The 14,892-nt window shown below is 43.0% G+C and overlaps 1 protein-coding gene across 1 annotated transcript in view; it reads right to left on the reverse strand.

The window, feature by feature from the left end:
* dip2a (disco-interacting protein 2 homolog A) overlaps positions 1–14,892 on the reverse strand; it is a 162,527-nt gene that overhangs the window by 17,639 nt on the left and 129,996 nt on the right. Inside the window, 10 exon segments of the mRNA XM_082176032.1 lie at positions 1–21; positions 2,856–2,956; positions 3,486–3,693; positions 4,175–4,289; positions 4,541–4,668; positions 4,743–4,823; positions 8,094–8,230; positions 10,999–11,138; positions 13,638–13,752; positions 13,837–13,956. Coding sequence (XP_082032158.1) covers positions 1–21; positions 2,856–2,956; positions 3,486–3,693; positions 4,175–4,289; positions 4,541–4,668; positions 4,743–4,823; positions 8,094–8,230; positions 10,999–11,138; positions 13,638–13,752; positions 13,837–13,956 — 1,166 coding nt within the window.

Genomic DNA, 14,892 nt, shown 5'->3' on the forward strand with positions numbered 1-14,892 from the left:
GACGTCCTGCAGATACAGGAACTACAACACAACACAACACACATTCACACAACAGTATACAACACTCCCTTCTGATGTAGTGTACTTCACATCTCAAAACTATATTATACTTGCAGATAATACTGCATATCAATGAGTGCTCTTCCATGACATTAACAAGTGCACTTTATAATAATGTCAAGTCAAAAGTTTCACTTTAAAGTACATTTTCAATCAATTATGTAATACTCATTTGTCATGGTTTAAGGAAGTACACATATTTTGATGTGTTGAGTAACAACCTAAAGAACATTATTTAATATTACATTTAACATTAATACAGTAGTCAACATTTGAAGTGGATCACAAAAGTTCATCAAACTTGTCCTATAGACAAGAACGGGTATGTCGACTACTGTAAGTTACATGTACTAAACTGAAACTTCATCATTGTGTAATTACAAATGTATTTAAATACATGACACACAAGTTTCAATAGCAAAAACATTAAAGTATATTTGAGTTGCTTGTCAGTACATTCAGCAGTACAGTAATGTGTCCGGTCAGATTACTTCATATTAGTTATTGCATGAACTAACAATGAGCAATGCATGTTATTAATCTTTGTTAATGTTAGTGTATAATACTACTCTTCTCTTTGTTGTTCATGTTACTTCAGGTCAGTGACATTATATTAACAGATACAACTTTTTAGATTTTAATAATGAATTAATAAATCTTGAATGTAGCATTAACTTAATAAATGCTTAACTTAGATTAATAAATGCTTTAAAAGTATTGTTCATTGTTAGTTCATATTAACTTATCTAGTTAACTAATGTTAACAATGGAACCTTATTGCAAAATATTATCATAATTATGAAATTACATATAAAGATGTTCTTAACTGGGTCACACAAGCACTCTAAACTTCAACTAATTGCATTTAAAATCAATTTAAATCATGGACATGATTCTCAAAGGGTAAAAGTTAAAAAGTCACACTTCTATTGTTCACGGTCAAAAATGAATTTCATTTGGTACTGCGGCTATATTAAATCTGACTGAAAGATAATTTTTTGAGATATCAACTTCAAATATGAAACATAACTTGTTTAGATTTCTGACTTCGATTTTTTCCCCCACAGTTTTAGTGTAAAACGTGTTTTGGAAAATATATATTTTATGTAAAAATTGAAAATATTATTGTGCATTTTTCATAACAATACATTTATAACTTTTTTCAAGTTCACTTTTTAAACTTTTTATACTTCAGCAATAATCTGCCAAGTGTCGTCTTTAAAGTGAGACAAAACTGAAGTCTGTGATCCAAAACATTCAAGATTTATGATCGTTTCATTTGGAAATTTAATGTTCAGGTCTATGCTGAAAAAGTGAATAAATGGATTATAACTACTGTATAAATATACACTTACCTAAAGGATTATTAGGAACACCATAGTAATACTGTGTTTGACCCCCTTTCGCCTTCAGAACTGCCTTAATTCTACGTGGCATTGATTCAACAAGGTGCTGAAAGCATTCTTTAGAAATGTTGGCCCATATTGATAGGATAGCATCTTGCAGTTGATGGAGATTTGTGGGATGCACATCCAGGGCACGAAGCTCCCGTTCCACCACATCCCAAAGATGCTCTATTGGGTTGAGATCTGGTGACTGTGGGGGCCATTTTAGTACAGTGAACTCATTGTCATGTTCAAGAAACCAATTTGAAATGATTCGAGCTTTGTGACATGGTGCATTATCCTGCTGGAAGTAGCCATCAGAGGATGGGTACATGGTGGTCATAAAGGGATGGACATGGTCAGAAACAATGCTCAGGTAGGCCGTGGCATTTAAACGATGCCCAATTGGCACTAAGGGGCCTAAAGTGTGCCAAGAAAACATCCCCCACACCATTACACCACCACCACCAGCCTGCACAGTGGTAACAAGGCATGATGGATCCATGTTCTCATTCTGTTTACGCCAAATTCTGACTCTACCATCTGAATGTCTCAACAGAAATCGAGACTCATCAGACCAGGCAACATTTTTCCAGTCTTCAACTGTCCAATTTTGGTGAGCTCGTGCAAATTGTAGCCTCTTTTTCCTATTTGTAGTGGAGATGAGTGGTACCCGGTGGGGTCTTCTGCTGTTGTAGCCCATCCGCCTCAAGGTTGTGCGTGTTGTGGCTTCACAAATGCTTTGCTGCATACCTCGGTTGTAACGAGTGGTTATTTCAGTCAAAGTTGCTCTTCTATCAGCTTGAATCAGTCGGCCCATTCTCCTCTGACCTCTAGCATCAACAAGGCATTTTCGCCCACAGGACTGCCGCATACTGGATGTTTTTCCCTTTTCACACCATTCTTTGTAAACCCTAGAAATGGTTGTGTGTGAAAATCCCAGTAACTGAGCAGATTGTGAAATACTCAGACCGGCCCGTCTGGCACCAACAACCATGCCATGCTCAAAATTGCTTAAATCACCTTTCTTTCCCATTCTGACATTCAGTTTGGAGTTCAGGAGATTGTCTTGACCAGGACCACACCCCTAAATGCATTGAAGCAACTGCCATGTGATTGGTTGATTAGATAATTGCATTAATGAGAAATTGAACAGGTGTTCCTAATAATCCTTTAGGTGAGTGTAATTAAGTACCATAAAATCCCATAAAAAAAAAAAAAAGTAATATTATCAAACTAAAATATAGTACATTCATTTCATTGAAATTAAAAAAATCTGTGATTCTTGACCGACACGCAAACAGCACCAGAGGGTTCAGGATATTTTAAAGTATCTTTTTCCACAATAACTACTGTTTTTAAAGAGCTTCTTTTTCCCTCAGTGGTTCGGGAGGTTGAGATGTCCTTTACCTGATCATGGTCTTCCAGCTGTGACACATCTCTCCCACACGCCTGTGCAATTCTCTTTCCTGCCACCAGGTTTCCGACTATCATGGAAGCGGGACCCACCTCTGAAACAGAGACCGCAGGTTAGCCTGAAAAATGGCTGAAATATGAGGAAATTATATTTGAATTCTAAAGGCAATACTTAATGTTAGAGGATAAAAGTGCTGTATTGTCTCCTATGTCCACAAGAGGACGCATGCGAGCGCAATAAGCAAATATAAACCAAATCAAGCATCGCATCTTTTAATGAAATTAAATGACATTCACTAATGTGCGTGCAAGGACAATTAGGTTACAATAGTGCATAAAACTGTGTGTGTGCATCAGTGACCTGAGAAAACACACTTCAACACACAGCGTAATGAACTACATGAACACACATTCAGAAACACTCCACTTCTCCTCACTACATCTACATCTTCATCATCATCATCAAAAACACCAGACGCTCAGCTTGATCTGAGAGAGTGCAGAGCGCTTTCTGTTGACAGTGTTTCCAGCTGATGACAAACACACACACACACACACACACACACACACACACACACACACACACACACACACACACACACACACACACACACACACACTCACCTGTGCCGGGCTGCTTCTGGCGGGGCTTGGGCAGGTTGGTGACACAGGTGTGAGGGCACATGAGCACGTTGCAGGGGTGCAGGGCTCCCTCCAGGAACCTCTGCTTGCTCTCGGAGATGTGGATGCCGCCCAGAGGAGCTTTGGGGAGTGTGTTGGCGGGAACCAGAGCCAGACAGTACACACCCACCTGATGGATGCTGTCGATGGCCTGAGAGGGACACGGACAACACAGATGAGTGTGTGTGTTGTTTTGCGGACACTACAAGTGAACACTTTGTACAAACCTACCCGGCCTTTATTATCATGACTGAAATAACATAATGTGTGTGTGTGTGTGTGTGTGTGTGTGTGTGTATGTGGTGTGCGTGTGTGTTTGTGTGAGTTTGTGTGTGTTAGTGTGTATGTGTATATCTGTGGTCTGTGTGTGTGTGTGTGTATGTGGTGTGCATGTGTGAGTTTGTGTGTTCTAGTGTGTATGTGTATATCTGTGGTCTGTGTGTGTCTGTGTGTGTGTGTGTGTGTGTGTGTGTGTGTGTGTGTGTGTGTGTGTATATGTATATCCTAGTGTCGGCCCAGATCGGGCCCACATCTGGTACACATGGATTCCACACGGTCCAGATGTGGGCCGGATCTGGGCCGACACTATGTTGTTGTCTGGGATATGTGTGTGTGTGTGTGTGTGTGTTCACCTGCAGCACTCGGCTCATCCACTGGAAGCTGTCCTCCTCTGACGCGTCTGGTCTCTGTTCTGCCACCACTACAATGCGCTCATCGTGCAGCACAGAAACCGAGAACACTGCAATCCTGCCAGAACACAGAGTCACACTTCAGCCGGAGCAGAGACACATGTTCATCTCAACTCAAGAGGAAACACACTCTCTAATCTCTAACTTTAGCCACAGATGTATGTCTCTCTTGTATATGCTATTTGTTTTGTCATCTCCAGTGTTTTTCCCTCATCGTGTGTTTTTGGATAGCAGGATATGTTTGTAGTTGGTTTCAGAAAACATTGGTTTGCTGAATATCAGGTCAAAGGTCACAGGCAGTGCATTCACCTTCCTCTGTACACAAACTTCATGGGCTCGACGGCCAGCGCTGTGGCCACCACATCATCTGCGTTGTGTCTCCGGCCGCTCACCACCATCAGCCCGTCCAGCTTTCCCACCACGAACACCAGATTATCCTGCAACACCACACACACATGAGCTCTGCGTGCTGGTTTACCAGACATGTAAGAGTTCTGTTTTCTGAACGCACCGGGCCGATGAAGCCCAGCAGAGACGTGCGCGTGAAGGGCCGGTCACTGATGGGAGATCCTGATGATGTCACGGGAATGGTCTGGAAGAGAGCAGAACAACAAGTCTATGTAAGTCTTCTTCACCTTTTATTTCACAATAAAAGTCACAAACTGTGAACGCTGACTCTTAATGTTGCTTTTTAATAGTTTTAATACAGCACACAATAATATAATTTATGTGTTTTGTTGTTGGGAAAATGCTTATGATGTTTTCAGTCTTTCTAGATTCACTCAGGAGATTTATAGGCTTGAATGATAGTAAGACTTCAGTCATAAATGAACGTTTTTAATGAGTGAACGATTCAATGACTCACTCATGAAGTTAATAGTTCACTTCAGAATTAAAATTTCCTGATAATTTATGGTTAAAAAGTATTTAAATGTTAATTTATTTTATAAAATGTCGGCTGGTTTGTCTAGATAAGACTCTTATTCCTCGGCTGGGATCGTGTCGAGACTTTGAAGCTGCACTGAAACTCACATCTGGACCTTCGACCCGTTGGACCCCACTGAAGACACTATATGGAGAACAATCCTGGAATGTTTTCCTCAAAAACCTAAATTTCTTTTCGACTGAAGAAAGAAATTCATGAACATATTGGATGATGTGGGGGGGAGTAAATTATCAGGAAATGTTCATTCTGAAGTGAACTCCTCTAGTGTAACTTGCAGAAAGGGCCACTGAATGAATCAGATTTAGGGTGCTTTCACACCTGCTTCATTTAGTTTGGTTGAACCGCACTAGAGTTCGTTTCCCCCATTGGTGCGGTTCGTTTGGGCAGGTGTGAATGCGGCAATCGCACTCGGGTGCGCACCAGAAGCGGACCAAACAAGCATACCGGTACGCCTTGAAACAAACTCTGGAGCGGTTCGTTTGTGGTGAGAACGTGATCCGACCTCGAACAGAACCAACTGCCAAAGAACTGCGCATTTTTGGACTAACCCAGTTGCCGTAGTCGGCTGTGCTGTGCATTATGGGATGAGGAGAAATGTTTGTTGACAGTTTGCACTTTAAGCATGGCAGCTCGCGGACAGACTTTGGAGTTGTGAGGAGGTGCGGAGCCTGATAGAAATTATTAACAATATTTTCGAGCCGCATCCTCGCTTCATTCTCAAATATTATTGTTGTTTGTCTAAAGTGGTGTCAAACTATATAATAAAATATGACCAGGGACACATTCAGCCCACGCAGTCGTCTCTCCATAGTAAACAGTGTCGTGTTGTCTGCCGGATTTTCCACCTCTTCGTTTACTTCCGGGAGTTCTGTTGGAATTTTCCCGCACGTTAATTCTGACCAAGCGGCAACCTCCCTGTCTCTCTCTTGAAACCAACACGGAAGTGAATTAAACAGCAATTCATCGACTGGCCACTTGAGGCTGGCTGCAGAAGTGAGTCAAATCTGTATCTCCTCATGTTAAAATACCCAACTATACAGCAGAAAAAAACATGTTTACAGCACGGTGTAAAAAGTGGCTTTGGTCTATATAGCTTATTTTGCCCTTCATGACAACTGTGAGGGGGGTGAATTTTTTTATAACTCATCCGTTTACATTATATTAAGCCTTAAAGTTCTGCATAATTAAGGGTGTCCACTTTTGAGTGACAGGTGGATTCCCGCTGCTGTGGTCATTAGTCATCATTAGCCGTGTGTCTGCTGTCTGTTAGCCGTCACCTCAGCTCATTGTCTGACTGTAGAAATAAATAAATTCGGGAGTGACGCGCTGCCAAGATGGCGACGGTCGGCCACGCCCACTTTAGGCTTCAAAAACGGTCTTCAGAAACCTACGGGTGACGTCGCGGACACTACGTCCATATTTTTTTAAAGTCTATGATTCTGACCAATCAAAGTGCAGTTATGGAAATGCGTTCAAGACACATAACTCATAAACTGATTCGGACCAGAGCGATCAGTGTGGTGTGAAAAGGAACCAAAACGCCTGACAAATGCTACAAAATATCATTTTTCGCCTTTGGTCCGGACCAAATGAACCAGATGAACCGAACTACAGATGTGAAAGCACCCTGAATCTTTGTGACAGATTTGACAGAGTCACTGAAGTTAACCAAAATCCCAACCATGTTTAATGGAAATAAAACTGAAATTGCGTGATGGCTTCAGTGACATTATCAAATCGTGAAGGCTGCGATTTAATGAAATAAATAAATGCGGCGCATGTTTCAGAGTGAAGCGTGGCGCTGTGTTCTTTTACACGCTTTTACACACTCATGATCCGGTGTTTCAGCTTCACGCTTCACAGTAAATCCTTCTGAAGAAGTAAGTCATCTTCACATCCTCACAATGAGAAGCTCTTTTAAAGGGATAGCTGTGGAATATTCAATTACTGGTAGTTAAAATGTATGAGTCTGAAAGAAATTGTATTTATTGATGATAAACATACAAACCTGGTTGTGTGATTAAAATAAATTTTGTTTATTAGTATTATTAAAAAAGTACCTTTTATTAGTTTGTTTTAAACTGTGCAAACCAAATCCATGGAAAATTTTGATGCATTTAAAATACATAAATCTTAAATATAGGCCTTAATATTTGAGTTTAATCTTACAGTTGTACTGTAAAATCATCATCATTATTATTATTACTTCATTATATATTTTTTAAATACTCAGTTTGTTATTTTACAGTGAAATACTACTACTATTACTACTACTACTAATAATAATTAAGTCATATTGATACATAATTTATCCAAATTGCGCAGCCCTAAAAACAAGCACTGCAAACCCTTCACAGGGAGTTTGATTGACAGGCGATCTGACCAATCATAATCCTCAATCCGCCGAATCCGCCATTTTGTCCGACAAAGCAGGTCAGGAGAGTTAGCAGATTAACGTCGGTGGACTTGAACTTGAGAAACGGTGGGTATTGACGTTTTTCCACGGTTGAAACAACATTCCTTCTGATGTTCATTCATGTATATTTGATGCTAAGGAAGAGATGATCGGTTCACGAGCAGCTTTAACTGAGGCGCTACAGCGATCTGTCACGACACATGAAAGAGCCACAAAACGGTATTTATTGTTTAAATTTCTTAAACAAATTACCAAAATTGAAAGTTGACTTTGTTTGATATCAAAAGTAAGCTGGTCTGTCCTGTGTGTCAGTGTGTTGTCAGTGTCCTCTCTGCTCCGCAATGTAGTTTAGCAACAGTAACTAAAGGGGGCGGGTCTTTGCTAACAGTTAATTGTTTTTTTTCTTTCCCAAATCGTTCAGCCCTAACTCCCATTACTGACTGAACATTGTTAAGGCCAACACCAGATGCTTAGAAACCCCTGGAGCCTCAAACACTCACCTCAAAGACATTCTTGGTCATTCCTGGCAGACCATAGTAAGAGATTCCCGTACTGCTGGAGCTCACACAGATCTCTCCCACCTCATCCATCCGACACAGGTACGGCGTTCCCTCTAGCCGGATCACACACACCAGCGCTGCACACACACACACACATACAGCAGTCAGAGGAGAATCAAAACAGGAGAGCGTTAAACATAAAGCGACTAAATCATCTACATCCATCCACTCAAAGCTCCATCACTCTATTCAGATCTATCTCTCAGTCTATGGATCAGCGGCTGCGTTTACATGCAACCAAATAATCCGTTAGTAATGTGATCGACGGCTCAATCGCACTGAAAAGCCTTTATGTAAACGCCTTAATCGATGTGATTGAGCTCGATCCCAACGTAATTTTGATGGGATTGAAAGAGGAGGTTTATTCGATCGAGGGAACATGTGAACACTTGATCGGCCTGAGAACCGAAACTGAAAGGACTGCGCATGTGCAGTGATGTAGAGAGAGCGTAATGACCAATGAGGAACGAGCTGTTGTTCCTGATGAATAAAGTGTCGTATAAACGAGTGTCTCGTCAGTCTATAATCCTCCTTTCCCTGCGTGTGGAGCAGGACAACGTCCCACCAGTCCCTGTTTCAGACTCTCATCCACACGCGACTGGTTTCAGACTCTCATCCACACGCGACTGGTTTCAGACTCTCATCCACACGCGACTGGTTTCAGACTCTCGTCCGCATGCGACTGGTTTCAGACTCTCGTCCGCACGCGACTGGTTTCAGACTCTGGTTTCAGACTCTCGTCCGCATGCGACTGGTTTCAGACTCTCGTCCGCACGCGACTGGTTTCAGACTCTGGTTTCAGACTCTCGTCCGCACGCGACTGGTTTCAGACTCTCGTCCGCACGCGACTGGTTTCAGACTCTGGTTTCAGACTCTCGTCCGCACGCGACTGGTTTCAGACTCTCGTCCGCACGCGACTGGTTTCAGACTCTCGTCCGCACGCGACTGGTTTCAGACTCTGGTTTCAGACTCTCGTCCACACGCGACTGGTTTCAGACTCTCGTCCGCACGCGACTGGTTTCAGACTCTCGTCCGCACGCGACTGGTTTCAGACTCTGGTTTCAGACTCTCGTCCGCACGCGACTGGTTTCAGACTCTGGTTTCAGACTCTCGTCCGCACGCGACTGGTTTCAGACTCTCATCCACACGCGACTGGTTTCAGACTCTCGTCCGCACGCGACTGGTTTCAGACTCTGGTTTCAGACTCTCGTCCGCACGCGACTGGTTTCAGACTCTCGTCCGCACGCGACTGGTTTCAGACTCTGGTTTCAGACTCTCGTCCGCACGCGACTGGTTTCAGACTCTGGTTTCAGACTCTCGTCCACACGCGACTGGTTTCAGACTCTCGTCCGCACGCGACTGGTTTCAGACTCTCGTCCGCACGCGACTGGTTTCAGACTCTGGTTTCAGACTCTCGTCCACACGCGACTGGTTTCAGACTCTCGTCCGCACGCGACTGGTTTCAGACTCTCGTCCGCACGCGACTGGTTTCAGACTCTGGTTTCAGACTCTCGTCCGCACGCGACTGGTTTCAGACTCTGGTTTCAGACTCTCGTCCGCACGCGACTGGTTTCAGACTCTCATCCACACGCGACTGGTTTCAGACTCTCGTCCGCACGCGACTGGTTTCAGACTCTCGTCCGCACGCGACTGGTTTCAGACTCTCGTCCGCATGCGAATGGTGTCAGACTCTCGTCCACACACGACTGGTTTCAGACTCTCATCCACAGGCGACTGGTTTCAGACTCTCGTCCGTACGCGACTGGTTTCAGACTCTCGTCCGCACGCGACTGGTTTCAGACTCTCATCCGCACGCGACTGGTTTCAGACTCTCGTCCGCACGCGACTGGTTTCAGACTCTCGTCCGCACGCGACTGGTTTCAGACTCTCATCCACTCGCGACTGGTTTCAGACTCTCGTCCGCACGCGACTGGTTTCAGACTCTCGTCCGCACGCGACTGGTTTCAGACTCTCGTCCACACACGACTGGTTTCAGACTCTCGTCCACACACGACTGGTTTCAGACTCTCATCCACAGGCGACTGGTTTCAGACTCTCGTCCGCACGCAACTGGTGTCAGACTCTCGTCCGCACGCGACTGGTTTCAGACTCTCGTTCCGCACGCGACTGGTTTCAGACTCTCGTCCGCACGCGACTGGTTTCAGACTCTCATCCACACGCGACTGGTTTCAGACTCTCGTCCGCACGCGACTGGTTTCAGACTCTCATCCACACGCGACTGGTTTCAGACTCTCATCCGCACGCGACTGGTTTCAGACTCTCATCCACACGCGACTGGTTTCAGACTCTCATCCTCACGCGACTGGTTTCAGACTCTCATCCTCACGCGACTGGTTTCAGACTCTCATCCACACGCGACTGGTTTCAGACTCTCATCCACACGCGACTGGTTTCAGACTCTCATCCTCACGCGACTGGTTTCAGACTCTCATCCGCACGTGACTGGTTTCAGACTCTCGTCCGCACGCGACTGGTTTCAGACTCTCATCCACGCAGCGGCACAACGGCTCATATGCTCATTTACTCCAAATTATGACCAGAAATGGATAAATATTAAATCTGCTGTTTAAAACAAATAAAGACCTGATGTAGGAGAGTAGTTATTATGAGCAGACAGCGGGAAACTCTGTATATTCCTGCAGTTTGCGCATGTCAAAAATCTATCCCGATTTGAAGCTTGTGACTTATAAACACACACATCAACCCTGATCACATGATTAGTGTTCATGTAAACACTACATTCAGATCCATCAATCGGAATAGATTCAGTCCGACTGAAACAGAAGTGCATGTAAACACAGCCAGTGAGAGTTAAGAGGCGCACCTCCAGGCATGACCTGTCCGACATCTTGCACAGTGAGAACGGAGAGTTTCTCCTCGGTGTCGACCCGGATCACCCCGTAACTCAGGCCGCTCATGGACAGCACCGCTTTACCCGGAGGAGGAACGCCCATCTCCGGAGGCCTGAACACACACACACACACAAACACAGGTTTTGTTATGCACACCTGAGCATTCTGCCATATGCAAATTCAAATGCAAAATGCAAATAGCTGATAACTGGACTACATTATATAGTTCAAAAATACTATTTTAGGTTTTGCACACAGCTCACTTTTTATTAAATGGTTTGGACGATGTGGACGTAAAAAGAACCACCCGAAGTGAATCATTTAATGCACAGCTAGCCGTGGATTATCCCGCTTATACCATGGCCATTTCCAGCATGGACAAATTAAAGCTCAAAGCTGTTTGCAGAATATTTGACAGAAAGGGTAAAAATGACAGTTCATTTAGTGAGTCGCTGCTCGTTAGATCTAGCATTTGATCTAATTATTCTAGCATTATTCTAGCTTTGGATAAAACACAGACATAAAGTGTAATGTGTTGTTGTGTATCAGCTGTAATGTGTTGTGTATCAGCAGGGTTGGGGAGTAACGGAATACATGTAACGGCGTTATGTAATCAGAATACAAAAATCCAGTAACTGTAATCCGTTACAGTTACGTCAAAAAACATAGTAATCAGATTATAGTTACATTTTGAAAAAAGGGGGAATACTTTCAGGATTACAATGGTTTCATTTAAAACTAAATAAGTATTTTGGCATAATAACACTATATTAAGCGCTGCTTGATTGTACAGTAGTTCCTGGTTCTGTTGCCAGTAATGACTCACGTGTGCCACCCGCTGGTGCATGTGCAAATAACAGCTTTCTACAATCTCCTCAGACGCAGAGTGAACCACTGCTGCTAGTAGAAACGATGCTGCCTGCGGGTAAAATCGCTTTTAATTCATGGAAATTCCGCTGCTATTTTGTAGAAATTAGGAGAGTAGTTTTTTTAGTACCCAAAATGTCCTTTCAAATCTTTTCTCACGTAACGGGATGTTCGCTGTCTAGGTAACGTAGGGGAACTCCCACTGCCAACGCCCCACGTCCAGTCAGGCAAATTAAGAAAGATCACGGCTTTAGTCAACATGTAGGCCTATTTTAAAATAAACTAATATGTAGATTGTGTAAAAAATGTAAATGTTGAGTTTTTATTTTTTTGTTAAAAATTAGTTACAAATAAAACAATATAATCTGTAATACCATACATTAGCCACTAGATGTCTGTATAGCCCTTTACATAAATACATTTCAGGCATGTGTGTATATTTTGCAAATATTGTACACTGGACCAAATTCTTTAAAAAAAAAATATATATATATTTCTTCTTGCTTGACTTTATTTATATATGTGACCTTGAAGTAATCCCAAAGTAATCAGTTACATTACTTTCATATTATAGTACTTGGATTACGTTACTGAATTTTTTTTTTATGAAGTAATTTGTAACTGTAACGGAATACATTTTTAAAGTAACCCTCCCAAGCCTGTGTATCAGCTGTAGTGTGTTGTGTATTAGCTGTGATGTGTTGGTGTTGTGTATCAGCTGTAGTGTGTTGTGTATCAGCTGTAATGTGTTGTGTATCAGCTGTAGTGTGTTGTGTATTAGCTGTGATGTGTTGGTGTTGTGTATCAGCTGTAGTGTGTTGTGTATCAGCTGTAGTGTGTTGTGTATCAGCTGTAATGTGTTGTGTATCAGCTGTAGTGTGTTGTGTATCAGCTGTAGTGTGTTGTGTATTAGCTGTGATGTGTTGGTGTTGTGTATCAGCTGTAGTGTGTTGTGTATCAGCTGTAATGTGTTGTGTATCAGCTGTAGTGTGTTGTGTATTAGCTGTGATGTGTTGGTGTTGTGTATCAGCTGTAGTGTGTTGTGTATTAGCTGTGATGTGTTGGTGTTGTGTATCAGCTGTAGTGTGTTGTGTATCAGCTGTAATGTGTTGTGTATCAGCTGTAATGTGTTGGTGTTGTGTATCAGCTGTAGTGTGTTGTGTATCAGCTGTAGTGTGTTGTGTATCAGCTGTAGTGTGTTGTGTATCAGCTGTAGTGTGTTGTGTATCAGCTGTAGTGTGTTGTGTATCAGCTGTAGTGTGTTGTGTATCAGCTGTAGTGTGTTGTGTATCAGCTGTAATGTGTTGGTGTTGTGTATCAGCTGTAGTGTGTTGTGTATCAGCTGTAATGTGTTGTGTATCAGCTGTAGTGTGTTGTGTATTAGCTGTGATGTGTTGGTGTTGTGTATCAGCTGTAATGTGTTGTGTATCAGCTGTAGTGTGTTGTGTATCAGCTGTAATGTGTTGGTGTTGTGTATCAGCTGTAGTGTGTTGTGTATCAGCTGTAATGTGTTGTGTATCAGCTGTAGTGTGTTGTGTATCAGCTGTGATGTGTTGGTGTTGTGTATCAGCTGTAGTGTGTTGTGTATCAGCTGTAATGTGTTGTGTATCAGCTGTAGTGTGTTGTGTATTAGCTGTGATGTGTTGGTGTTGTGTATCAGCTGTAGTGTGTTGTGTATCAGCTGTAGTGTGTTGTGTATTAGCTGTAATGTGTTGGTGTTGTGTATCAGCTGTAGTGTGTGTACCTGCGGATGGCGACAGTCATGGCCTCGGAGGAGCTCGCACACGGGCAGATCGCCTCAGGACGCAGTCCACGGGCCTGGAAGACGTTCAGGAAGGCGTCGCAAGACGAAATAGACCCTGCGTTTCGACACACACAGTGAAGTTAGCCGACCCGCGACACTCATGTGTTTCACTCTAAGAGGAGGACAAGCGTTCACTCACAGGGATTGGCTCCGTCAGCCACGATGAGCATGCGGAGGGAACTGAGGCTGATGTCTCTCTGATCCCGCTGGGCTAAGAGGGACCAGTGCATGTCCCGGGACTTCACCACTGCTACACGCGCTGGGAGAAGAGTGAACACAGACTAACATTAGAGGTAATGTTCTGCTCATGGATGCTGATCGGACAGAATTCAGCTGCTAAAATATAAGCTATAATATCAGTTGTAGAGAGAAATAGGTGTTTACTGTCTGGATACTGTGTTATACCAACTAGTAAACTTAAAATTATATGTGCAAAATCCACAGCAATCTTGTTTTCCTTTACTTCACAATGTTCTGTTCTCATAAAATCTAGATGTATACTCGTGAGAATGTTATAAATAAGATTTTTTTGCAGTGGAAATTTCACACACCCCTTTTTCTGTAGTTACATCATTACACCAGTAGATGGCAACAGTGAGTCTGTTTAAATATTGTGAATGAATCCTCATGATTCAGATAATCTGGAGAAATAATCTGAAGATATGTACAGTAATGTCCGAAACTCTGAGGTCGGTAAGAGTTGTTCATGTTTCTTACAAAAGAAAAAAAATCCTTAGTTTCTTATGCGTATTGCGTTTACAGTCAACCTTAATGTATTCAGACGCCTTCAACATTTCTCACATCATCATCAGTTTATTCGCTATAGTTTAGAAAAAGGTGATGAAATATGAGCAGAACTCAGAGTTATGAACTCCATGATATTTGACTGGTTTTGTCCGTCTTCTGTTAGACTGTCTCTCAGAGGAATGATGTTGAATATCTGTCAGCTGTGTAATTTAGGATTCTCCACATTCGTTGGCCTGACACTATCAGTAACACCAATCTATGGGAAAGGACATGCCAACTCCCAGTGGAGGTAGAAATCTGGAGGAGAAGATGGGGTTGGATAGGGCACACCCTTCGCAAACCGCCAACAAACATCACCAGGCAGGCTCTCAGGTGGAACCCTCAAGGCAAGCGGAAGCGAGGCCGCCCAAGAAGCACATGGCGACGCGAACTCGACGCAGACATCACA

The sequence above is a fragment of the Leuciscus leuciscus genome (genome assembly GCF_965113295.1).
Source record: "Leuciscus leuciscus genome assembly, chromosome: 7".
NCBI lineage: Eukaryota > Metazoa > Chordata > Actinopteri > Cypriniformes > Leuciscidae > Leuciscus > Leuciscus leuciscus.